The sequence below is a fragment of the Diabrotica undecimpunctata genome, chromosome 2 (assembly GCF_040954645.1).
Source record: "Diabrotica undecimpunctata isolate CICGRU chromosome 2, icDiaUnde3, whole genome shotgun sequence".
Lineage (NCBI taxonomy): Eukaryota > Metazoa > Arthropoda > Insecta > Coleoptera > Chrysomelidae > Diabrotica > Diabrotica undecimpunctata.
This window is the reverse complement of record NC_092804.1, coordinates 42,646,311-42,672,819: the sequence shown is the minus strand read 5'-3', so window position 1 is coordinate 42,672,819 and position 26,509 is coordinate 42,646,311. Positions and strand designations below refer to the sequence as shown.

The 26,509-nt window shown below is 32.5% G+C and overlaps 1 protein-coding gene across 2 annotated transcripts in view; it reads left to right on the top strand.

Moving 5' to 3' along the window:
• The window catches only part of Hr3 (nuclear hormone receptor 3 ROR-beta), a 451,432-nt gene that overhangs the window by 69,662 nt on the left and 355,261 nt on the right, over positions 1–26,509 (top strand). Inside the window, exon 1 of one of the 2 annotated variants that reach the window (XM_072522735.1) lies at positions 24,696–24,914. The exons of the other annotated variant lie outside the window; for it this stretch is intronic. Within the exon in view, the coding sequence (XP_072378836.1) occupies positions 24,908–24,914 (7 nt within the window). The 5' untranslated portion in view covers positions 24,696–24,907. Of the gene's footprint in view, positions 1–24,695; positions 24,915–26,509 lie in introns of those variants that run through there. 2 annotated transcript variants of the gene reach the window in all.

The window sequence follows — 26,509 nt, the reverse complement described above, 5'->3', positions numbered from 1 at the left end:
GTGTAAGTGTTTTTTATTTTGGCTCTTGTTGTTTTTAATATATTTGCCTAGGTTGTTATTTGTTCTGAAAGCTGGTGTTATTCCTTTCTTTTTTATGTGTTTGGCTATTTTTGTTGATATTGACATTGTTTACTGCTATCTGCTTAATGATATTTAATTCTGTCTCAATAACAGCCAGCTAGCTTTTTTATGCGAGGTATCAAAGATAAAGTAAAAAACACCTAGCGCGCAACGCTTCTGGTTTAAAGCGTCAGTTGTGTGAGTTTTTAAAAGCATCAGCAGTTAGATATATAATAATATACATAAAAAAAAGAAATTTGTTTTTAAACAATGGTATTATCATTTGTCGTTGCACGGTGGATTTTAACGCTGTAACTCTATTTTACTTTATTTTTAATACCTCGCCTTTTTAACAGCTGGCAACCGTAATTTGCTAACCATTATATTAGGAAAAAAAATTAGCTTTAATTTGATATAAAAACATGCATATATGTAAGAAGCAGCGTATTTTATTTAAAAAATAAATGAACGAAAAAAAATTTTTGTTCAAAAATTAATTACTATTAATTGAATTAAAAATATTTGCGACCACTTTTTGACTGACAACCTATTATCAATGTATTTTCCTAATTTTAAATGTATATAACAATGTGAGTTAGATTAACTACGTTTTATAGTGAACGTAGTGATACTGAATGAATTATATCAACTTAGTGATATTGCAGTGGTATCTTGTACTACTATATCAACATATAAATGGATTCGACTGTTACTTCATGGAAATTTATTTCATCTAACAGTAAAACGCTGAAAACTTTTGTTTTAAAAACTTCCACACAATTTATCATAATTTATTATCACTACAGCTGTTTCGGCAGACTGCCTTTCTCAAGTATTTTAGGTATGCGATTACACGTTATATTTGTTAATTTAAGTTGATAAATAATAATTAAGTTATAATTGATTCTAATAAAGATAGCTTAAAGCCTTTATTTTAAATATTTAAATAAGGCGAAGAATTTGAAAATGGACATTAAAAGAATGATTATGGTCTAGAAGATGAAGTGGTTACGAAGAATCTGTTTTTTTATTATTGAAAGCCCTTTGTGTTCTGCTATCCATTTGATAAAAGTTCTACCAGTTTAACAGATGTAAGTTTTTGGGTAGTCGCTACGCTACATTAAGTTTGTGAACACCACTGTGTAAGTGCTTTTTCACTTGGCTCTTGTATATACAAACTTAAATGTGGCGACTGCAAAAAAACTTACATCGCTTAAACTGGTAGAACATTTAACAAACGGATATCAGAACACAAAAGGGTTTTTAATAATAGAAAAACAAATTATACATACCCATTTTATCTTCTAGACCATAATCAATATATTAATGACCAATTTCAAATTCTTCACATTCATAATAAAGGTCTTGAGCCATATTTATTAGAATCTATGGAAATTAACAAAACAAAACATACAGACATAACTCTAAATGGCCAACTTGAAACACATAGTGCTCCCCTCCTGAACTTATTCAGTTAAAGACTATAAAGTGTAAACGCATACCCAAAATAGATCATTTGAGAAAGGCACTATGTCGAAACAGCTGTAATGATAAATTATAATAAATTTTGTGAAAGTTTTGAAAACAAAAGTTTTCAGTGTTTTACTGTTGGATAAAATGAATTTCCATCAAGTAACGGTCGAAATCGTCACTTATATGTTGATATTTTCACATTGTATATCTCAGCCGCTATTTTGAACGATTGTAGCATTCGCTGTAGGTTATCTTTGTTATCTGAGATGAAGATTGAGTAATCTGAATAACAATGGATTTTATTTGTTTTATGCCTAGCTTATGCTCTTGTCTTACCTATTTCATTTCTTCTATCTTCAGACTATTTTACTTTTTATTATTTTTTGTAGCACTTGAGCAACTTCGTCATTTCTTTTCTATTTTCTATTACTTTATCAAATTCTACTATATTCTCTTTTATTTCTGTATCAGCGATTACTACACCAATTTCATTCCTAGTGTTTCTTTCCCTGCATTCCCTAATTTGTATCCTTTACCTTGTTATCGAGCCCTCTGTGCTATCCACATCGTCTCTTGAATATTTCAGAAGATACCATCATGTCAGTACAGTTTGTTTTGTTGTACTAGAGAACTCTACTTTTCAGAAAGTTGACCTGAAAAAAGCCAAGTTCCTGAGGATATGAGTGGGATATTACTATTTTTCCCAAATAATTAGTTATCCATTACCTCTACTTTGATAATTTATTTTTCAAGAATTTGAAATCACACCTTACCTCATCGTCTGAATACAAGGGTTTTTGATTTACTCAGATTGATTGTTAATCCAAAATGTAATGTAATGATTCTAAAATGTCACTAGACTCAAATTAATGAAAAGCTTTGATAAATTCTTCAATATTAATATTTTTAGACTGTCTCTTTGAATGAATAAAAAATTAGTCTTTTAGAATTTGAACATTTACTCTATCTTTAAAAGAAAATTAAATAATATTTAGAAAACAAAATGTAAGACAATAAAGTCTCAGTTGTATACACCATCTTTAAAAATTCAAACAAATACATAGTTACAGGCATTTTTTGTTCTTTAGTTTTTACGGTTATCTACGCACGAAGATATATAAAATCAATATCAAATAGTTTTACAAAAAAAAAACCAATATATTTGAAAGCCCAATTTCTCTAAAAGTTAGTTGAACGGTGCGGCGCGGCATGGATAACAGGAATAAACAGCAGCATTCTCTCAACACGCGATCGAAATAAGGATTCACATCCTTTTGACGCAAGCGTGCCTCTAAAGCCTCGTTTAAACTATACAAGAATGTTGGAATAGTGGTCGTCATTCTTGTTTATAATAAATAAAACTGTAAGAAAGAAATAAGGCAACTAACAGTAATTTGTATATGGGGAAACATTTTTTTGGAATTCTTGAGTTTATAGAGATTTGAAAAAATGGTAAGAAAAGTCAAAAAGAAAGAAGCATGTTAACTGCTATTAATAGTCTAAAAAAATTTATTTAGTAATAAATCGTATAAATTTAGTAGTAACTATATTTGATAACGGCTGTTTACATAATTTTCTTATTTTGTATTTAACTGATTCTTAAGATTGTAACTCTTCTTCTTCTTCAAGTGCCGTCTCCATCAATGGAGGTTAGCGGTTATGGTGGCAAACGTTTGTCTATCTTCAGCTGTTCTTAAGAGTTCCTCAAATCCAAGTCCTGTCCAGTTTCTGATATTACGTAACCAGGACAATTTTTTTCTTCCAATTCCTCGCTTTCCTTCTATTTTGCCTTTTATTATCAACTGAGGGATGTAGTATTTCTCGTTGCGCAACAAATGCCCTAAATAACTGGTTTTTCTTCTTTTGACTGTTCTCAATAGTTCTTTTTCTAAATTGAGTCTCGCTAGTACTTCTTCATTTGTTTTTCGTGCTGTCCAAGGAATTTTTAAAATTCTACGGTACACCCACATTTCAAATGCCTCGATTCTATTCAGGCTCTTTATTTTTAAAGTCCATGTTTCGACTCCGTAGAGAAGAACAGACCAGATAAAACATTTTACAAGTTTTAATCTCAATTTAATATTTATATGTGTATCGCAGAATAGAACGCGCATCTTAAAGAAACTATCCCTAGCTTGAGCAATTCTCGCTTTAATTTCTTGTTCTGGGTCCAGCTTGCAATTAATCCAACAGCCAAGGTATTTGTATTGGTTTACCTGTTCTAAAATATTCCCATTTATTTTTATAGGTAAGGGGATATTCTGTTTTCTTTGGATCACCATTACTTTTGTTTTTTTTTCGTTGATCTTCATTCCAAACTCTCGACAAGCATCCTTAAGGTGGTCTATAACCCTCTGTAAGTTTGTGTCTGTATCAGCCAGTAGGACAGTGTCATCTGCATATCTTATGCTAGATATTGGTTCTCCATTAATTTTTATTCCTGTGGAAAGGTTTTCCAAGGCTTGCTTGAATAGTAGTTCCGAGTAAAGATTGAACAGCATAGGTAACAGCATTGTAACTCTATTTTTTATTTTTTGTTTTGATTTTTCTGCTTGATTTTAGAGTCCAATTCGTCTCCTCAGTTCAGGCTTCTTCTAGTTTCTTATGGTGGCCAAAAAGTCAATAAGTGACAATATTTTCTTCTCTTTCTTTGTTAACACGTTCATGTATCATGTGTATTTAGCAATTTTACATTAGACTATTAATTAGACACTTCCAATATTTCTGAACACACAAATATTATTGTCTGAATATAATCTTCCCTTAGTTAACAGCAGACGCACTAAATTTAATATTTGGATTCAAAGAACATGTTTCATATATCTGAAATAAAGAAGACAAAGAAGATCGTCACCTAACCATTGGTAGCTATTGCGCGTTTGTTGCACTAATTATGCGAGCATTCTGATCTACCCGATTTTTCCATCTACTTTCCTTAGGCTGCGAAATGAATATTCGTTTTGACCGGTTGTTCATTTGTTACTGTGTTAGATAACCTGCATATTTTCTTCCTCAGATTTTTATGAAACATATCTATTTTACACCTGATACGTTTGGGACAATATGGAAAATTCAAGTTGAAGTAAAAAAGTCAAAGAACTAGCTGAAGTAACAACTTAAATAAACTGCTGTATAGAGATGGAAACATTGTCATCCAGTCTTCTGTGTACAAAGTTGAACATGGCCTCCCCTAATTTCTTCCAGTTATCCACTGCCCGTCATTCATTCTAGCCAAATTCCACTTCAGCCATGCTATGCGCTCTATGACATCTGTGACGCTTGTCCTTCTTTTTATTTCTTCGTTTCTAACCCTGCCTCTGAGAGTCAGGCCAAGTAGCGAGCGTTCCATTCTTCTTTACGCTACTCTCTGAGTTTGGTTGCTGTAGCCTGGGTTAAGGAAAGTGTTTCGGTGCCGTAAGTCATGACTGGAAGCACATATTGATCGAACGTCTCCTTTTTCAAATAATCTTACATGTTGCTCTTAAAGATGTCTAATAGAGCTCCATATGCAGCCCATGCTAAAGTGATTCTTCTTTGCAGTTTAGCAGTTTGGTTGTCCCTGTCAATTTATAAACTGGTCTCATTTCGTAGCAGTCGACTTTTGTATTTTCGCTTGGTACTAGATTTGTCATGTATTCTGTCTTTCCAAAATTTATGTTCAAATCAACTTCATTACTGGTGGCATCTAGCTCATCTAGTAGTAAGCATAGTTACAATCTCTTTTAAATTACTTGTCATCAGAACAATGTCGTCCGCAAATCGTAGGTGCGAGAGCATTTCGCCGTGGACGTTGATTCCTTTGGCTTCATGCCACAATTTTTTGAAACATGTTCCAAAACTACCGTAAAGTAAGATAACGTGTCTAATTGTCTAATTCCTCTATCGATTTTTATACACTTTGTATCTTTGTGTGGTCTTACAGTCATAGTTACATTATTGTATACATTCGTGATCAGTTTGGAGTACCGATAATCTATGCGATTTTCCTCCAACGATCTCATTAAGCTGTTGAAGAAAACATTATCATGGATAAAGAACAAAAATTACGTAGATAAAATGAATATATATAGCAAATATTTCAAGATAAGAGAGAAGGAAATTCCTCGATGGAGTATCTATGCGGAAGCGCAGGACTCGAGATTAATAAAGCAGGGGTTATTCATGCAATAAGATCCATGAAAACCAATAAAATCTCCTGACGGAGATTAAATATCAAGCGAGATATTAAAGCTAAGCAACGACAAAATCTAGATATTTTAGGATAAATATTTAGTAAAATGTACATAGCATATATCTTCTTCCTTAAGTGCCGTCTCCCAATCGGAGGTTGGATATCATCATCACTATCTTTACTCTATCTACTGCTGCTCTGAAGAGTTCTGTTGAACTGCATCTAAACCAGTCTCTTAAATTTTTAAATCATGTCACTCTCCTTCTTTCCACACTCCTTCCTTCCCTAATGTTTTTCTGTATTATCTATTGCTTCAGTGTCCAGCTTTTAAGTCCGTATTACAAGTATCGAAAAAACGAAACATCCTAGAGTTCTTATCCTCAGTTCTAGTCTAAGGTCTTTCTTACAGCGAATTTTTTTCATTTTTACAAACGCACTTCTTGCTATTTCTATCATGGCCCGTATTTCTGTTGTTTGATGATTAATTTTCGAAATCCAGGCCCCCAGCTATTTGTATTTTTCAACCCTTTCTATATGTACATCTCCCAAATGAATGTTTGTTTGTGTATTGGTTTTCTTTATAATTATAATATATTTTGTCTTTTCATATTCATTTTTAGTCCATATTTTTTACATAAATTGCTTGTCTTTAGTAGTTGGACTTGTTCAGCTGAGTCTATTATATTTTCTAAGGTTTTATCATTTATGGTTTGCTATGCTATTTTAAGCTTTCTACTGAGATTTGATTTGGACCTGCTGCTTTGCCATTTTTGCTGTTTTTAATACCATTTTAATTTCCTTTTTTAATATCTTTAAAACCACACCATCTTCTACTTCCAGTTCCATCTGTTCCGTTTTATTATCTTTGAACAAGTCATTGATGTATTCTGTCCATTTCTTTAATTTTTAGTTAGTATTCAACACTAAACATTCAAAACAGTCAAAAGAAGATCGAGAAACCTTTGCAATGGTGATCGCTAACGTCCGATAATTCTGATATGGCCTCAAGAAGATTCGTCATTAGTTTTCCATTTGTATCGGTCAGTATTCCCGGTCTTTTTATTGTTGTCAGTTAATTCTTTAATCTTTTTTTGTCGGTGTTAAAACCAACATGTATTTTCTGGTACTCTTCTATTTCTGCGCATTGTTCTTTTAACCATTTCTTTTTCCTTTGCCAAATTTTCTTTTTTTTTTGTTTATACACTTTATTGTAAATCTGATTATCTTGGTTTTTATATTGACGTCTTTCTTCCATTAAATTAAAATTTCCTCTAACATCCATTGTTTCTTTTTGCATCTGGTTGGTGTCAGTTTTTTTTGACATTTATCTATCTATTCCTGTCTTTATTAATATTCATTTTCTATTCGCTTCAATATTTTCCAGAATTTAACATTTATTAATCTATTATTGATTTTATTTGTCAGGCGTTGTCTTATTAGTAGATTCCGTAATTAACTTGTTTTACTTTACTTTGTTTTATTATTTACTTTTTTGAGTCTTATTTTGTTCACTACTGGTTTGTGATCTGATTACAATAGCAGGCTGGAAGTAGTGGAAGTTACTATGATACCAAAATTAGAAATGTCTCCTAATGCAGTATCAAACAACCAGTATATAAAATTGTTTGAACAAAAGTTAATAACGGAAACAAAAAATCTGATACCAAATCGTCAATTACGTTTGGAAACAATCATTCTAGAATAAACTCATACATACAATAACCGGTATAATAGAGGAAATCTTTAGAAAATCAACAGTCTGTTGTTTGATGTAGCCAAACCGTTCAATAAATTTTGTCATGAATGTATAAACTATAAATTAAGGACATTCTTCTATAAACAGTACTCAAAAATTTTTTAAAAATCATACGTTTCAAAAAGATAATTTAGAATAAGCAGTAAGCGGGTATGGAGTCATACGGCACTTTAGTTGCATCGGTGGTATATTGGCCAAATAACTCATCAATGGCTATCATATGATGCTGATAGAAAAGGTATTTAGGTATCGAATGTCCAAAAATACCTTCTCCAATATAACAAAAATTATACTGATATGATAGCGTCTCCTGAAGTAAAATTTTTTCAGCAAAGTAGCGTCTCCGAAGCAGAGTCTGCATTTGGAGATCCGCATAAAGACTATTTCATGGGGAACACCATTAAAATAAGTTAAATACAAATTGCTTGCACCTAAGAGGCAAGGTGTAAAGGATAAAGGGCGAAAGAACTAGGTGAAGGATATAAATTGAACTATGTAGGGGAAAGTAATACTAGTAATAGAGTTGGTATAATTACTGGGAGTAAAATAAAAGATAATACCGTAGAAGTTGTAAGAACAAGTAATAAAATATTGTCAGTGAAATTTGTATTTGATAAAGAATTGTAGAATGTTGTGGGTGTATGCTACACAAGTCAGTGTAGGTAAGAATAAAAGTAAAGATTTATATTATTAATTAGAATAAATACTTAGAAATATTTCACCAGAGGAGAGCGACATAAAAGGAGGTGATTTTATTGTAAATGTAGATCAATGAAAGAGATAATATGAAGCGATACATGACGGATTATAACTAGAAATATTGATGGAGCTGATACGCTCGAATCAGCTACAGCATAGATATGGCAATTGTTCACACATTCTTTTAAAAGAGAAGAAGTCAACTTAGCACCCATAAAAGTGAACAAAATCAGTTTTAGATAGACTATTTCATGACAAAAAGAAGATATACTTAAATGTAAGGACTGCAAGGTAATAGTGAGACTGTGAGTCAACAACATAAGTTGCTTGTGTTGGACAGAGCAAAAATTATATAAAAATTAGCTGGAACAAAAAAGGAGTTTCTGGTACAATTTGGAGGAATATGGATTGGACTGCGATTGAAATACTTGGAAAAGTTTAGGAAGGAAATTTGGGAGTAAAGAGACCAGATAGTAATCAAACTAAATTCAAGAAAAAATAAAAAAGAAAAGAAACCTATATAAACAGTTCAAACAAAATAGGTCGGACACAAATGTTCAAAATTATATGATAGTCACAAGGAAAGCTAAATTACTAGTAGCAAAAGCAAAAGCAGAAGCGTGTGTAAACTATACGATCAACTTGATACCACGGAGGATGAAGAAAATATATATAAAGTGGCCAAATCTAGAGGAAAAAAGCTAAAGATTTTAACCCGAATAAATGTAACCTGCACGAAAATTATAAAATACTAGTTCGCGAAAAACATGTCAAAATTTAACATAAAACCAGTTGAGCTAACGGAGAAAGTAACAGCAATAGTCATTAAAATAACAAACGAAGAACTTGTTCATGCACTTCAAAAAATAAAGAACGGTAAAGCAGTTGGACAAGATGATAATATTCTACTTAAAATATTATTTATACTTTGTTTAGAATTCTCGATCGTTATCATCGTTATCACAAATTTATGTACTTTGTAGTTGGCGCAACTTTACCAACTTTGTAGTTGCTTTACCATCTTCTTGATGGTAAACCTTGGTGATGTTTACGTCTTTTGTAATATCCATATAATAGCTTACCTATTCCTTGATAAGCATGTTCTAGATAAGCGTCGTTCTTTGTATTTTCGTTGAATATAAATATTTTTAACGGGTTGAATTTGAAGCCATATTCAGTCTTGGTTTATTCTGTCAGAATCGAAACCAATAATTAATTGTTTCGTTAAACCTGCAGCGTATTCTGAGAGAATAATTGTATTTATTGTTTGAAGAGCATAATTTTACATTTCCATCATGATGTTGGTTCTGGGACACACACCCAGACATAAAATAATAAAAACGGCCTTCTTCTTCACGCGCCATTACAGAATTATCGTCGTTGGCGGTCACCATTGTGAAAGCTTCACTTTGGAAAAACAAACTTTGCCAATTCTCCATCTTTGTTGACTCTCCTTAGTACCTCTTCACCAGTTTTTCTTGCTGTCCAAGATGTCTTCACCATCCGTCTATGAATCCGTCTTAAATGTTTTATTCGACCATCTCGAGTATTTATCTTCTACCCAGTAGTGAATACAAAGGTTTGCTGTCAGCTGAAGACTTTAATAATTCTTCTATAACCAGAGGCAAGTATGATTGTATAACAGCCCCGCGTATCCGCGTATATATATATATATATATATATATATATATATATATATATATATATATATATATATAATGAACCAGAAGTATTTGCTGACAACGTAAGGAAGCAAACGTTAAATATTGGGTTTGCAGCAATAAAAAATGAAACGTGTACTCTTTTAAATCTTTATTCCAAGCTTTCGGACATTGGTTATGTCCTTCATCAGGGAGCTACAAATGTGATGAATAAAGTGTTGGCGTTGGTATAATTAATTAAAAAATTCACTACTTTCAAACTTAATGAGGTTGTATCAAAGAAGATGTATTATAATGTTGATAAAATTTATCACAGTCTCTCATCTTTTTTTAATATACAAAACCTATTTTTATGTTTAAAAATTTAAAAAATTATTACTGTACATCCAAAAACACTTAATTATTCATTAGAATTTTTAAATATAAAACAAAAAGCTATTATATTTATGGTCAAATTTTTTTTATTCATTGTTAAAAATAATTTGAGGTATACAAAAAAATTTTTTTGACACTTTATTTATTTTTTACCACTGGGCGTGTTCCATAATATGCATTTTAATTTACTTTTCTGCCCTCTGTAACATTTTTTTAAATTCCAACGGAATTTAATTCCTGGGACTTAAAACTAGTAAATAAACCTTTAAAAAATTAATTTTGTTTTTATTTTTAAGACTTTTATATGAAATTTTATCGACTAAGTCTAAGACTAAGACTATCGAATAAGTTCGAAAAAACGACTGTTTTGGGGGTGAATTTACCCTCTCGATGTCTCGTTGCTTTTTCTATTACTTACTTACTTACTTACTTACTCCGTGGCGTTACAACCCTTCGTGGGTTTTAGCCGACTCGACCACATGCCTCTACTGTTTTCTGTCTTGAACAACCTCCATCCAATTCTCCACGCCCATAGTGCTTAGGTCTCCTGCTATATTATCTCGCCAATGGAGACGATTGCGTCCGCGTGGTCTCCTTCCAGTTGGGACTTCCTCCCACACCAGTCTTACTGTTCTTCTGAGGTGTCCTGCCCATTGGAGTCTTCTGGACTTTATTTCTTTTATGATGTTGGCGTCTGGGTAAAGTTCTTCGAGCTCTTTGTTAGTTCTTATCCTATATTGTACTGATGCTTCATCCAGCACAGGGCCAAAGATCTTCCTTAAGATTTTTCTTTCCCAAACACATAGTCTCTCTTCGTTTGCCTTTGTTATCGTCCACGTTTCGTTTCCATACATCACAATGGGTCGTATGATTGTTTTATAGACCTGTATCTTCGTGCGTCTTGTTAGTTGTTTCGATTTTATAAGGTTTTGGAGGGCAAAAAGACATCTGCTGCCGGCCTGAATACTGTTGTTTATTTCTTGTGATCCGTTATTGTCTTTAGTTATTGTTGTTCCAAGATACTTGAATTCTTTAACGCGCTCAAAGTTAAAGTCATCGATGGTGATGTTCTGATCGATTCTGTCTCTGCTTTGATTAGTGCGGCTCATATACATATATTTCGTCCTGTTTTCGTTGATTTGGAGCCCCATCTTCTCTGCTTCCTTTTCGAACCTCACGAAAGTCTCCTTCATCCTTAATCGTGTGTTTCCTATTAGATCGATATCGTCTGCAAATGCCAGTAGTAAGTTTGGTCCTTCTCGATGAAATACTGTATTTGGTTTTTCGATTCTTGCACTTCTGATTATGTGTTTCAGAGCTAAATTGAAGAGTTGTGGTGAAAGTGCATCTCTCTGTTTTAGTCCATTGTTTATTTCAAATGTCTCCGAGTATTGTTGTCCAACTCTCACCTTACATCGTAACCGTTCCATACACATTCGTATCAACCTGACTAGATTTTTTGGAAAGCCAAGTTTCTGCATCGCTGTCCACAGTCTGGCCCTGCATACTCTATCAAATGCTTGTTTAAAATCTATGAACATCTGATGAAGCTCACGATCAAACTCCCAGCACTTTTCTATTGGCTTGAGCAATATGAGCTTCGTCGATATTTCCGACCAACTCTTTGCTATTTCTCCAATTTATTCCAATTTTAATTTTTATCCAATTTTGCCGAAAAACTAAGTAATTCATAATTGTTTTCCGCAGTAAGCTGATTACTTTTGAATTTTCTTCTCATATTATGCTTATTTCAATGTGTCCCCATACTTCGATCGTCTTTTAAATGACCACCAGATCCAGGCTTTTCTCCAATTTTTAAAACAATAATAATTTTCAATAATATAAACAAGTTTTAGAAAGCAATTGTTGAGTTGCAGGTGCACAGATGAAGCGGGGCGCGCAATGTTTTATAAAAGCGAGTTTAAGCTCAGGTGCTTACCTTTATAAATACAGCGATAACTTTGTTTCTATTTTGAATTTCTTAATAAAATTTTAGGACAGTATTTCTATGATACTAAGGAATGTTTTTACGTAAAAAAACCAAAATGGATTTTTTGAAAATTTAGATAGTAAAAGTCCCCTTAAGAGCATTTGTTCTTTTTAAAGCTTGTTGATATTTTCTATTATTAAAGGAGTGGCACTTCTCAAAATACTGGGCGAAGATAACATTCAGATTGTTGTTAAACTTTTTTAATAAATAAAACTATAAAACCGGTGTGGTTGGATACCATCTACAGTTAACTCATCAGTCTTATGAGTCTTACAGGACCTTACTAAGTATTTTTCTGAATTATACATGATCGCACAGAAATCGTGAATCTGATAGTGGGTACTATAAATGGACTAGAGTCCCTAGAGATGTCGATTCACAGAAGATAAGTACGTATACCATGCGTGAAAAAAAGATCAAACAAGAGAGCCGTATAAATATTAATACAGTGTGGCATATAAGGATAAAGTGGATTTGGTAGAGAACAAGCATCGTGGCTGAAGAATATTTGCGACAGTTGTGTTGACCAATTCTTTAAACTTGAGCAAGATTAAGAAAATTCTCTAGAATAATTGTCAACGTCAGAGAGATGGCTAAGGCTCTTAAAGAACTTACTTCTTTCTAAAATTTTTACTTGTTTTGTTTGATGTCAATTTTGTAATTACTATTTTAATGAGAATAAGCCACAATTGAAGTTTAAAATAAGTTTATTAATGTTTTAACTTCCACTTTCCACAAAAAAACTAGGAAAAAAACCTCATAATACTATCCCGACATGGTAAGTACTTGTTCTTACATTTAATTTAATCTCAATAAACACCAAATTCTGATTCTATATGAATGTTATTTAAAAAACTTGAATGATGTATCATCGATATTTTACTGACTTACTAATAGTGGTATTTTCCTTTTATTAACTTCCTCTTTTAATATGGGTAACTGCATTCTGTCGAGGAATTTGCGACACAACTGGTCTCATTTAGCATAATTAGAGCCGCTTCTTTGATTTTTCTCTTTTTACCATATGTTTCTTTTAGGACTATACTTGGATTGTTTCATTGAACCCTATGTTTATTTTCACATGCGTGTTTACATATTTGAGATTTATCAAATTCTATATTTTTGATAAAAGATTGATGTTCACCTATTCTAACATTTAATGGCCTTGATGTTTCACCTAAATAAAACTGATCTCATTCACAAGGTATTTTGTAAATACAATTTTTTGTTCATTCTTGTTCATTGTTAGGTTAAGTTTTAGATAAAATTGATCTCAATTTGTTTGTTGCTTTGAATGTTGTTGAAATGTTGAATTTATTTACTTTTTAAGTTTTTTTGTCTTCTTTACAATGTATAATGTATGTTTGAATTGTCAATACAAATAAGTCAGATAAAATTAAATTATTAGAAGAATTTTTCACCAAGTAACAAAAAACATATTGTTTGTATTTTGAGAACGAATTCCGAAGTGGAAATTAAAACGTCAATAAACTTTTTTTAAACTTTAATTATGGCTTATTCTCATTAAAATAGTAATTACTTTAAGATGCCACAAGAAAATAGCTTCAGAACAATATATGTGATTTTTAGGTACAGATTAATTCAATGTAAAAGCGATATAATCTTAAACCTGTATATTTCTGTCAATAATAAACACCTACCTATTGCATTTTCTCATCAATAATTTTTAGAAAGATAAGTATGGCCTATTTTGTATGCATTTTGTCTGAAATTTTTCAAATTTCTTACCTTCTGCATTTACAGTAAACTTGATATATTTACTCTAACTTCAAACTACGCAATTCCTAATCACAATTAGGTAAACGTAATTAAGTGATTGATTTTATACCCCGTAAAGTATTGATCCTAGTTACCCGGTGAATTCGGTTCTTATAAATATTTTATAACGAAATGATTTGTCAGATGTCTGTCACATACTTCTGAAATTAAATTTTTAAAGTGTCAGCTGCCGTATATATTTTCATCCCTCGTCTTGTTTCGGGCCCGCTGAAATCCTGAAATTTGTCCGCTGTGAACCTACCTTCAATCGCCATCCATCCCCTAGCGGCACATTCCGAAACTAAACTGCATCGTATCCACAAGAGAAACTGAAAGAAAAATCGCATAGGCCTCGAAATATCGCGGAAATGACCGTTTATTTACTAAAACCCAAGTGCAAATGATTGTTTTTATAATAAGTGCGGATAATTATCGAGGAAACTTGCCGAAAAACAAAGACCTAGTTTCTTGTTCTTCTAACCTGCATTTGAATCGATTGAAAAAATATTGATCTTCGCCGTAGTGTTTACCTAAACCTTAAAAAAACCCGTAAAACCCCATGTGTTCTTATAGTGTTTTTGATGTGTTTCTAAACTTATATTAGTCGTGATTTTCATCTTTTTTGATACATTTTTCTTACGCTAGAGGCCTTTATTGTAAACTCATTTTATTTCCGGAAATAATAGCAATACTTTAAAAACAAATATAATAAATTCTCAAAAGACTGCTCTTTTATAAACGACTGAACTCGACTGAAAGAAAAAATCGGTTTGACTGAAATATACACCAGGTTTACAACTCGTTTTTGGTGTTCATGGAGTCTCGAAATTTTTTTTCGTGTTTGGTGTTTTATACATCGGATTTTTTCTAAAATTTGTACTCGACGTATTTTAGTAAACGGCTCCTTTCTATGCTAGAGGTACAGTATGACACAATAAAATGTCTTTCATTCTCCGGCAAACTTACAAATATTGACAGCAATTTATTATTATATAAAGCCGTCATTCAAAGTAAAACAGTATCAAGTAAAACAAACGTAGTGCTAGTATTTTTCAATTTTAAAATAAACTACAAAAGTAAAATGGACTATAGATATTAGACTATTAGATAATACTTTATTGAAAATATGGGACAAATATTTCAGCTGTCAGCTGTTGTGGCAGCCCTATTTCAACAGCTGATCCTTTTTGTTAATTGCACTTAAAATGGTTTTTAATGAATGGATATATAATTATTTTGTAAAGATTATGATACTAGTATTGTTAACTATATATACAATTAGATAAATGTTGTGTAAAATATTTACTTACGCGATCTAATCAGGACGAATTTACTAAACGAATAGGTTCATTGGCTCGTCCTGAAACAATAAAAAACTGTTTGAACGTAGTTTATACTCTATTTTTAAGAAATACCTGATTTATTTTATAGAAGAATTATAACTTTTGGTTTAGAAATCTTAGAAATGATTATATTAGAATTAAATGATTCGCTGCGAAATATATAAATAATAGCCAATCTGCAGTAGTACTTCTTCAAGTAAAAGTTGACTTAGTAGATTATGACTATGACATCAAAATTGTTTGCCGGCAAGCCTTTTTAATGTATTTAAATCTTACTTTTGCTTTTCAGTTTAGATCTTTTAAAGATTTTGTCAGTTGTCATAATCTTCCCCATATTCCTATTAGATCTTTCTTTTCCATGATAACGTAGTAATCTTATATATTCACATATCTTAAATATTACGGTAATACTGTACATATTGGCACAATATCCCTTTATTATTTGTACCCATTATTTGTTTACTATTTAGTTTTTCTGTTTTTCATCTTTAATTTTAAAATTTTCTCATATCTTGTGTTAAATTTTAACGATTTATTTATTTTTCTTGCAGTTCTTAAATAACTATATTTCAATTTGTCTTTGTGTTTTCTATTAAGGATTTTGATTATTTTGTATATGTCAATTATTGTTTTCTGCTCTTCCTATTTTGGGCGATCTTTAATTCGGTTCTCTTCCTTCTTAATTTCGAATTAAATTCCAGGGTGATCCTGCTAGATTTCATTCCATTATTTTCCCAGTTTTACAGGTAATTCAAATCTATTCAGTCTGCAATTTAACTATGTTGGCGAGAATTAATTCTAGTAGCTTAATCATTATCCAGCCTTCTGTGTCCAAAATTGAACACATACTACCTCCATTTTCTTCCAGTTATGTCTATCTTGAACTTCTTGCGGTGAGTTCCCAGCGATTCTTTTGACGCCGTCGGTTTGTCGTGTAGGTGGTCTACCTTTATTTCTTCTATTTGCTCGTATACTGTAATTTTTCTTGTCCACCGCCCGTCATTAATTTTGGCCACATAGCCCGCCCAGTTCCACGTCAGTCATGTTATGTACTTTATGACATCTGTGACGCCTGTCCTTATTTCCTCGTTTCTAATCCTGTTTCTGAGAGTCAGTCCAAGTAAAGACCGTTTCATTCTTTTTTAGGCTAATTTGAGTTTGATTGCTGTAGTCTGGGTAAAGAAAAGTGTTTCGGTGTCGTAAGTAATGAATGGAAGTATTGCTGTTGAAGATATCCGTTAGAGCTCTATATGTGGTCCATGCTAAGGTGATTTTTTCTTTCTTACAGTTCACTAGTTTGGTTGTCTCTGACAATTTAGATCTTATGACCTAAGTACTCGTATTTATATATTTCGTTCGATACAAGATTTGTCATTTATTGTGTCTTTCTAGTATGAGTGGCATCCTGGATTTGAATATAACTGCATCTCTATCAAAAGATGCCCAACCCAGTTTCATTTTTTTGTGAAGTGTTGTTTCTTATTACATCTTGGACATCCACTAGATTGTACATAGTTTTTGTCTTTGCCAAGTTCATTTTTAGGCCTACTTCATTGCTAGCTGCATTTATGTCGCATATAAATTCTTGGAGTTTTGCAGGATTCTTAGCAATCGGAACGATGTCGTTTGTAAATCTTAGATGGCTGAGATATTCTCCATGAATAGACAGATCTTTGTTTTGCTAGTTCATTTTGCTGAATATATTTTCTAGAGTTCCAGTGAAGAGCTTTGGTAATATTGCGACTCCTTGTTTGACGCTTTTGCTTATCTGTATATATTTGCTAAAGTTTCTATGTACGGTTTGTCAATGCCTTGGTCAAAGTTTCTATTACTGTCTTGGGATATATAAAATCGAAAACCTTTTTGCAATTAATGAAGATTAATGCTAGCGGTATTTCATATATTTTAGCTCTACTCATTAGTTCTCAAAGCGTATGGATATGACCCAAGGCACTAAATTCACTTCTGAAGCCAGCTTGCTCTCTTGGCTGTGCAGCATCTAATGCATTTGTTAATTTGTTTTTGATGATCTTTGTGAATATCTTGTAGACTTCACATTAGAAGTCTACTAATATTGGTTGTAGACTTATGGGTCTGTAATTTTTGATATACTCTTTACTACCTTTCTTATAAATGAGAATTATGTTTGTTATATTCCAGTAGTCTGGTATACATCTTGACCTTACGCAGTTGGTAAATATGCCCGCTAACATTCCCCAGGTTTTTTGCCAGCGTATTTAAGCAGTTCCACTGTTATGTCATCTATTCCAGCTGCGCTACGGCTTTTTATTTTTGTAATTTTCAATTCTGCCTCTTTCAGAAGAACTTCTGGTACATCTTCTCAGTTACTGATTGCTTCTTCAAGTATTTCGGGGGCTTTGTATAGTTCACTGTAGAATTTAGTCACGACTTGTATTATTTAATTTCTGTCTGTAATTCTGGTGTTTTCGTTTGTTAGAGCAACAATTTGCTTCTTCTCAATGATTAATTCTTTTTTTGTTTTCTTATTGTATTTTCTGTTTCGATTGCATTTTCTACCAGTTTTTTTATTGTATTTTCTTATGTCTTCCTAAATATTTTCCTTATTATCTTACAAACTCTGTGTATTCTAGTCTCTGTATGTTGCTACTAACTTTCATTTCCCTTCTTTGTTTTAACATTGTTTTGGTTTTATTAGACAGTTTACTATGTTCATTTTGTTATTGCGGGCTTCCGATTTCTTTGACATTATCAAGAATGATTTCTATCAATTGAGAACTGTCGATTTGGCCGTGTAATCTTTCATCAATTGTCTTTTGGTAGTGATCTAAGTTCACTTTGAGATTGTTAATATTTATATAGATTATTGTATATTTATATAGGCTAGTTTTGCCATTAATTTTATTCTTTCTAGTTTTATATCTAGAACAATTTTTGCTCTGATTAGTCTGTGGTCACTGCCTGTTTGAAATTTATTTATTACACTGACATATTTTATTGTAGCATACTTGTTCTGTATAATCAAGACAATTTCGTTCTTATAAGTTCCATTTGGTGCTACCATTTTCTGTTCGATTTTTTTTAAATGTATTTGCAATAGGTATGTTTTGGTAGTGTGCAAACTGAAGCAGTCTTTCTTCCCTTTCATTTTTCTCACCGACTCCATACTCCATACTCTCCCATGACTTGTTCCTTGCTATTTTTCGTTCCCAATTTGGCAATAAAGTCACCAATTAAATACTTAAAGTGACTTTTATTGTTTTAAAATGTTTCAGTTATATTACTGTAGAGTTCCTCTATTTCTTCGTCAGTATGAGTATTCGTTGGGTCATATATTTGTATATTTTGTATATTATCTCTCTTTGATAGTTGTAAGGTTAAGCTAGCTGCTCTATCCGAGATACAAGTTATTTCTACTACTCTTCGTTTCCATTTTTTATTGATTAGGAGTCCGTTGATGTTCCTGAATTTCCAATAGCTCTGCATTTTTCCGTCTTACTTCGCTGATTCCAATGACGTCCCATTTTATATATATATATATATATATATATATATATATATATATATATATATATATATATTTATTTAAGCCCTTCTCTCTATTCGGATTTCCGAATATAGGCCACTACTAATTCTCGCCATTCATCTCTGTTGTTTGTAAGACGTTTCCACATTGGTCCTGCAGTTCTTTTAATATCGTCGCTCCAGCACATTTGCGGTCTTCCTCGTGGTCTTTTGGCTTCATATGGCTACCAATTTCCGATTTCTTTATTCCATCGGCCATCCTTAAGACGTGCGTTATGTCCAACCCATTTCCATTTCAGTTTAGCTGCCTGTTCGACAGCATCATTTACTTTTGTTCTATTACGAATGGCTTCATTGGTTTTATGGTCTTTGCGTGAGATACCCAGCATCTGTCATTCCATAGCTCTCTGAGTTTCTCTGATCTTCTCCATGTTTATTTTAGTAAATGTCCAGGTTTGAGCTCCATATGTAAGTACAGGTAGGATACAGGAATTAAACACTTTGGTTCGCAGTCTTTGAAGTATATTTTTATTTTTAAGTACGTATGAGAGTCTTCCGAATTCTGCCCATCCCATTTTTACACGTCTGCTTATTTCGGTACTCTGATTTTCTTTGCTTACCTTGACATCTTGACCTATCTCGGTCCCTTGGATGTTTATCATAGGTTTGTCATCTTTGTTTGACATTAGTTTAGTTTTGATGAAATTCATTTTCAGTCTTTTTTTTAGGAATTCTGTGTGTAGCTCCTCAATCATCGTATTCAGTGCATTCCACATGTCGACTATTAGTACTATATCATCTGCGTATGTAAGATGGTTCAAGTATCTTCCGTTAATAGGGATTCCCTTATTTTCCCAGTCAATTGATTTAAAGATATCTTTTAGGGCAGCTGTAAATAATTTTGGGGATATTGTGTCTCCTTGTCTTACGCCTCGGTTGATTTTAACTGGTCTTGTTTCGATTCCATTACCCAACGTCACTATCATTTCAGCTTGTTCGTAAATATTATGTATTAATATTCTGTACCTGGTTGTTGACTAATACTTCTTCTATTGCCTACAGTTCTACACTATCAAAAGCTTTTTCATAATCTATAAAAGCCAGACATAATGGGAGATTGTATTCGTTAGTCTCTTCTATTAGGATTTTCAAAGTATATAGGTGGTCACAGGTGCTGTACACTTTTCTACATCCGGCTTGTTCTACTGGTTGATCTTCTTCTCATTGCGCCGTCTCGTTTCGAAGGTTGGCGATCCAAATGGCAAATGTAGTTTTGGAAACTGCTACTGGTTGATATCCGTCAAATTTAATTGTTAACCTGTTTGTAATAATCTTTGTCAAGGTTTTGTAAAGTTGTGAGAGAAGTGAAATTGGTCGGTAATTTTTCAGATCTGTGGCGTCTCCCTTTTTGTGTATTTTTTAATATGTGATGGCTTCTCCGCCTTCCTTCAGCATTTCTGCTAGGATTCCATCGCTTCCAGGAGCTTTATTCCTTTTTTTTCCTTCTTCGTAAATATGTTTTGGCTTCTCTCGATCATTCGATTTTTTTAATTCTGACTAATTTTTTATTTTACTTATGGGCATAGATTTTCTAAATTCTTGCTCTTTTTAGAGACCATATTTTATCAGTTCTTTAAGACGCGTAACCCAATTAAGGATTAAAATTTTGAAGTAGGTGTACTGCAAATAATAATAAACGGAGCCAAGAAATCGTAGAAAATTTGACAGATGGACAACAAAAAATAACGATAGTTGCTTAAATTCAAAGATTACATGGCTTGGTCATATAGCTAGAATAAAAAAAGGAACGATTCCCAAAAAATTACTAAGAGGCTGCTACAAAAGAAAAAAAACATGCCCGAAGAAAATTAATAAAGTCGGAAAAAGAAGATCTGAAATTAACACAGAAAGAAAAGAACTGAAAGAAATTTATTGAATCCTTGGGTCTGTAGTAATACTTTTGAGCTAAACTATTACCATAATCATTATCATACATCCTTTTTTTGCGTCGACAGCCGAAGATAGGCGTCCTTAAGGTTTTTCCATATATTTCTATCTTGTGCTGTTGCAACCCATTTTGTTGAGATTTTCTCATTCTAAAATCTTTCTTGTCCATTTCCCATTACGCAATCGTGCTACATGTCCCGCCCATCTCCTTTTAGTACATTACAATGCATTCAAAAACATCATCCACCTTCAACTTTCTACGTATCTTTCGTTTCTTACTCTGTCTCTCAGTGTTAATCCAATCGTTATTGGCCATTTTTCTTTGGATTATTCCTCACTGTCTGGCTGTTTTTTTTTTTTTGGTAAGGGTAAGAGTTTCGGCTTTGTGGGTGAAAACTGACAAGACTCACCGGTTAAACACCCTTGCTTTGATTTTGATGGGTACTTCAGATTCAAAAACATATCATAATATGTCGTAGGCAGCTCAGCTCAGGAATGTTCTCTGAATTACCTGAATCTGAATCTAGATGTGAGAACTCACATATCTGATTACCTCTTTATTCGTTTAAAAAATTTTCGACTAATTTTATTTATTTATAAGCCAAAAAATTGTGTATAACTTTAAAAAAATTCGTCTGCTCTCATTGTTGACCGATTTTAATTTTTCAAAATGCGTTTAAAAGCTTAAATCTTTCTTTATTCGCAAAAAATTTTGGACTCTTTAAAATGCCTATTTTGGGCCCGCATACTTTTTCAATTTGCGATATTTTTGCGAACCCTGAATTTCAAAATTATTATGCAAAAACTAGTAAACTAATCCTAACGAAATTTAGCAAACGTTGCAGTTGTATTATGAAGTTTTTCTAGGCGAAATATGAAGGCTGTAAGTTATGTATAATCGAAATCGGCTGTAAGTTAAGTTATGAGTCTAACAAAGTTAAGGGAGAAACTCAATTTTTGCACTTTTTTCCCAATTATTGCTAATTTTTAAACAATAAACATTAACCTTTTAATTTCTAGCTAGTTAAATATAATGTAAAATAAAAAAAACAAACTTTTACCTCCTATAATTTTTCTGTAGGAGTAATATCTCGAGTTTTAGGCGAAAATATGGGCGAAATAAGCGCAAAAATCGCAAAAACCTTCGATTTTTTTTTTTTACATTTTGTTAAACAAAAATCAAGCACAAGGTTTGCGACTGGTGCATATTGTGATTATTGATACAAGATATATCCTGCATTAATTCCAGCAAAAAAATAGACTCCTTTGGAAAATGTCCATTATGGTCTGGTTTTCGACAGATTCCGCCTGAACTATATGTGTGTACATAATTAAAAAAAATTGAAAATAAAGGATGCATACATACATTAATTTATTAAATGTTTTTGAAATCCTAAGATTTGCATCATTGACCTCGAAAATTTCAGTAATTATTGCCATCTCTTAATGGTTTACACCGTTATACCGTTTTGTTTGATTAAAATTCAGGAATTTCAGGTTTTTCATTAACATGCTATATGTACGTAAAAGTTTTTTTCGTTTAAAAACAACATTTGTCTGCATTTTTAAATAGTTGATATCGGATATTCTCTTTTATAATTATTGCCTGAATCTTTATTTATAATTAGAAATTTGTTTCATTATTGATTATAAAAAAATTTACCATAAGTTAGCAAATGCAGTTAATAATATGAAACATACATTTTGAACTTGACAACAAGTAGTAGTGGTACTTTTTATTAAGATGTTAATGACTATATAACTCCTCATTGTCATTTTAATTTTCTTTACTATTTCTTTATAATGTTTTCTCTAATTTTTCAAATACCTATTCAGCAGTTTTTTACTTCATTCCTCCTCTAGAAACTGCTGTATTTTCGTAGTTATTTCGTAGATCTTCGTTGTCGTTTAGTCGTTCTAGAAATCTTTACATTCGTATTAGTACAGTACTTTGACTTTGTTTTATGTTTTTTGGTGCTTACAGATTCGATTTTTCGAGAGTACTAGACTGAAAACTTGTCAGATAATTTGTTCATAATAATTTAATTGTTTAAATGATTGTATCTTCTAAACTATTAGAGGTATTTTATTTTACCGAAATGAAAATTGTTCCGTTTGAAAAAAATTAACAAAATGGCGTGTGTTTGATCTTGGTTTGGGTGTGAACCTTTGATCCGATTGTTAGAACCGGAGTTATTACAAATTTCGTGAAAAACGATTGCAAAATAGGCATTCGATGGGGCGGTTCCGAGTATAACTCAGCTTTTATATCTGCGATTAACTTTAAAAACACCCTTATTTTAAAGGTAAGTGTTTCAGTTTTAAAAAAACTTTGACACCAATTAAACATTATAAATTTAACTAAAAAGTTGCGAATTAATTTGTTTATAAGAAACAAAATTAAGCTATAAACTTTGAAAATCTGGCTAATGGAATTTATAGAACAACTCAAAACGAACATTTTGAGCATTGGTAAATGTTTGTATGTTAACCAAGATTTGGGACTTTTAATAATGCGGGCGCGTAATCCGCGTGCAAATCAATTGTTAATATCTCGGCAAAAAATTAACATAGAAACATTTATCGAAAAATCGAATCCACTGTAGAAGCTTCGATTCATTTCATGGATTCAAAGAAAAACTGGATTAGCTTTAACGTAGGTCAACCGAAAGTTGGTTGACCTTGCTAGGACGGGCTTAGTTGGAACTCGTGCGAATAGTTATAGTAACACTATGCATCAAAAAAACATAAAAAAACGTCAAAGTAGCGAGAGGACATAAAAGTGCTTTCCCAACCCCCTGGCTTCTAGACTATACTTCTTAGAATCTTAATATAAATACTTTTTTAATTTCTGATTTTGTAGACTTGTTCGTAGGTTGTTGTAGGTTTGTGTTTTTTGTGAGTATGGATTTTTTTAAAATTCAGTACAAGGCACTAAATTATAAAGTATTTTGTTATGAGTGCTTTTAAATTCTTTAGTATGTTAAAGTCTATTTTTTCCTGGAATATTTTTGACATTTAATTAAAAAGAGTTAATTTTATCTATTGTAGCACAAGCTAAACATATCTTAAGTTCACTATATTAAAAAAGGTTACCATGGGAGCATCTACAATTTACCTCGTTTTAAACTTGATTTAAACCTTTAACTTCTAAACCTGATGTTGATTTTTCATCTATAAATATTAGTTTTTAGCCTAGAACACATCCTCTTTCGATTCCTATATATAAAAAAAGAAAATCCTGCTTTATTTGTCATAAGCGACACTTCAATCCAAATACGAGGTGGTATCCACATGAAGTGAACTTCTCTGGAATTTTCTTGGACTGCAGAAAGTTCAACTCTGATCATTTTCCCTATACAATAATTCGGTTAGATATTTTGCATAACTTTGACTACACTGAGAGAATTTGAAGAACAAAACGGAATACCCAACTTATTTCGTGTAGGAATATGCTAGAACATTATATGAATTTTATATTGTTTTTTCGAATTGGTTCGTAACTATTACCGACGCTAATTAGATCTGGCTTTTCTTATTATATGTTTAAGAAGAATTAACATCAGTTAATTGTATATATAATGTTATAACACCAGTTATAACATTACACTGTTCCGTCTCAGTTTAGTATTCTCCCCTTTTTTGAATTCATTTATGTTAGTTGCAGTATAACTATTTGCTTTCTTCTTATTTTATATTTTTTATAACCTTTAGTTTTTCTAGAAGTCGAAAACATCTTTGAGGTGTATGAAAAGTTTTTATACAATCGATCTTGAAACTAAATAAATATTATAAATAAAGATGGGTACTACCTATATTTTTCAATCGATCAGGTGCAGGTATAATACATACCACAGAAAATTTGTCCTCTAAACCGTCTCAAATAACGGCTACAAAATTTCTTCTACGGGGTTAATAATTAAAAAAGTGAAGCTGGCCGGCCAAGAGATCATCACCATCGAGCTGCAGGAGGTGGAGGATGCATCGGTCGCGGCTGCCGTCGTCTCTGAACCATCGCCTCCACCTCCAGCAGCAGCACCAGCGGCGGCACCAGCGTCGACCTCCGAGACACGTGTCGAGGTCACGCCCACCTCAACGGCGGCTGCTGCTCCGCAAAGACCTACGCCATCAACTTCGCCGCCGAATACTATGACAGGTGAGTGTGAAATATTCTGTTGGAAGATTTGTATATTCATACAAAGGCTCTATATATCCACCTACACATATATTTCATTAGGCATAAAACCATGTTCGTGTTGTTACTTAGCCCCCTTTCAGACGAGGATACTGTATCCGAGATACGCGTATCCGAGACGCAGATATTACATAGACTCAAATGGAGCTTTTCAGACGGGACGCGCGAGGGATACAGTATGCGAGATACCGAATTCAGTATCTCAGACCCTCCTGTCGCCGACGACTGAATGCGTATCCCAGATACAGAAGAAACATTACGTTAAATGAACGCTTTCAGACACGAATACTTTTGCACCACATTCCATAGACGCGCGATTTTCTGTCGAATAATTGTGAATAAGCAACGAAAGAAAGACGGTGTTTTCTGAATATAGTTATACGTTCCCTTGGTTTCTCTTAATTCTACAATAGGATGAACCCACAAATTACGTCGTCTTTTCAGTTTCTTTTTCTTTTTATTTAATATGTACCACAGCATAACATACTCTTCTACATCCATACTCCAAAAATATAACCGCACTGCACTGCTACTATTTTCATACTGACGAGCATGCCCGTGAATCCGATACAGTCGCCATCGAAAATTCTGTATCTCGCATACAGTATCTCGGATACAGTATCCTCATCTGAAAGGGGGCACTTAGGCAAAGGAGATTTTAAAACGATCTACTCTGTATTACGAATGTTTCATATGTTTTTTGTATGCTATAACAAAAAGTACTGTTACCATTCCAGTTTGAGTCTCTCTTTTTCTTCTTTCTAACGGCTGCACTCTCAGTCTTGTTTGGATACTCCAAACTTTTCCAAATTTTTCCAGGATGAATAGAATATGCCCACACTACGTTAACTGTTTCATTTTTGTGTCGGTTTTAAAAGGTCTTTTTTAATTTGATGTCTTCTGGAAATGCATTAATTATTGCATCCATCTCTACTGCTTTTACCAGTTTTGTTTACTTCTTATTATGTTCTCTTCAATTTAGTCTAATCATATATTAAATGTTATTCTCTTTGTTATTTCTTTTTTCCAAATTACACTATATTGATGCCTTAAGACTTTTTGCTTGTGTTTTTCGTATTTGTATTTCAACAAAAGTTTTATTACTTCTAGAAGTTCTAAAACTGTTTTCTTGTGGCATGTTTCAGTTAAATTTTGTTTTATATGTGATTAAACCACAATTGATTGTAATGAGAATTACATTTTACATTTGTTTTGATGTATCGATTTCTAATCCGGAAATCGTTAATTTTAAAATAAAAATTGTTAATAACTTAACCCATAAATGTTGATAAATTAGTAAGTGCTAATACTAATTTGACAGTTGACTGACTTGGCCTCCATCTTCTGGGCGTCAGCCATATTGTAAGATAAACTCTGAGAGACGTTGTACCTTCGGGTTGATATCAAATTCTGATCTTTCTCTGCTTATGTAATTAATTATAGATAATTTGTCTCTAATCTGCTATTAACTTGTTATGTTGGTATATGCGTATTACTGACTTCTTCTTTCAGTATTGATAGGCAGAGCCTGCTACATTCCATTGATGTGTTAGCTA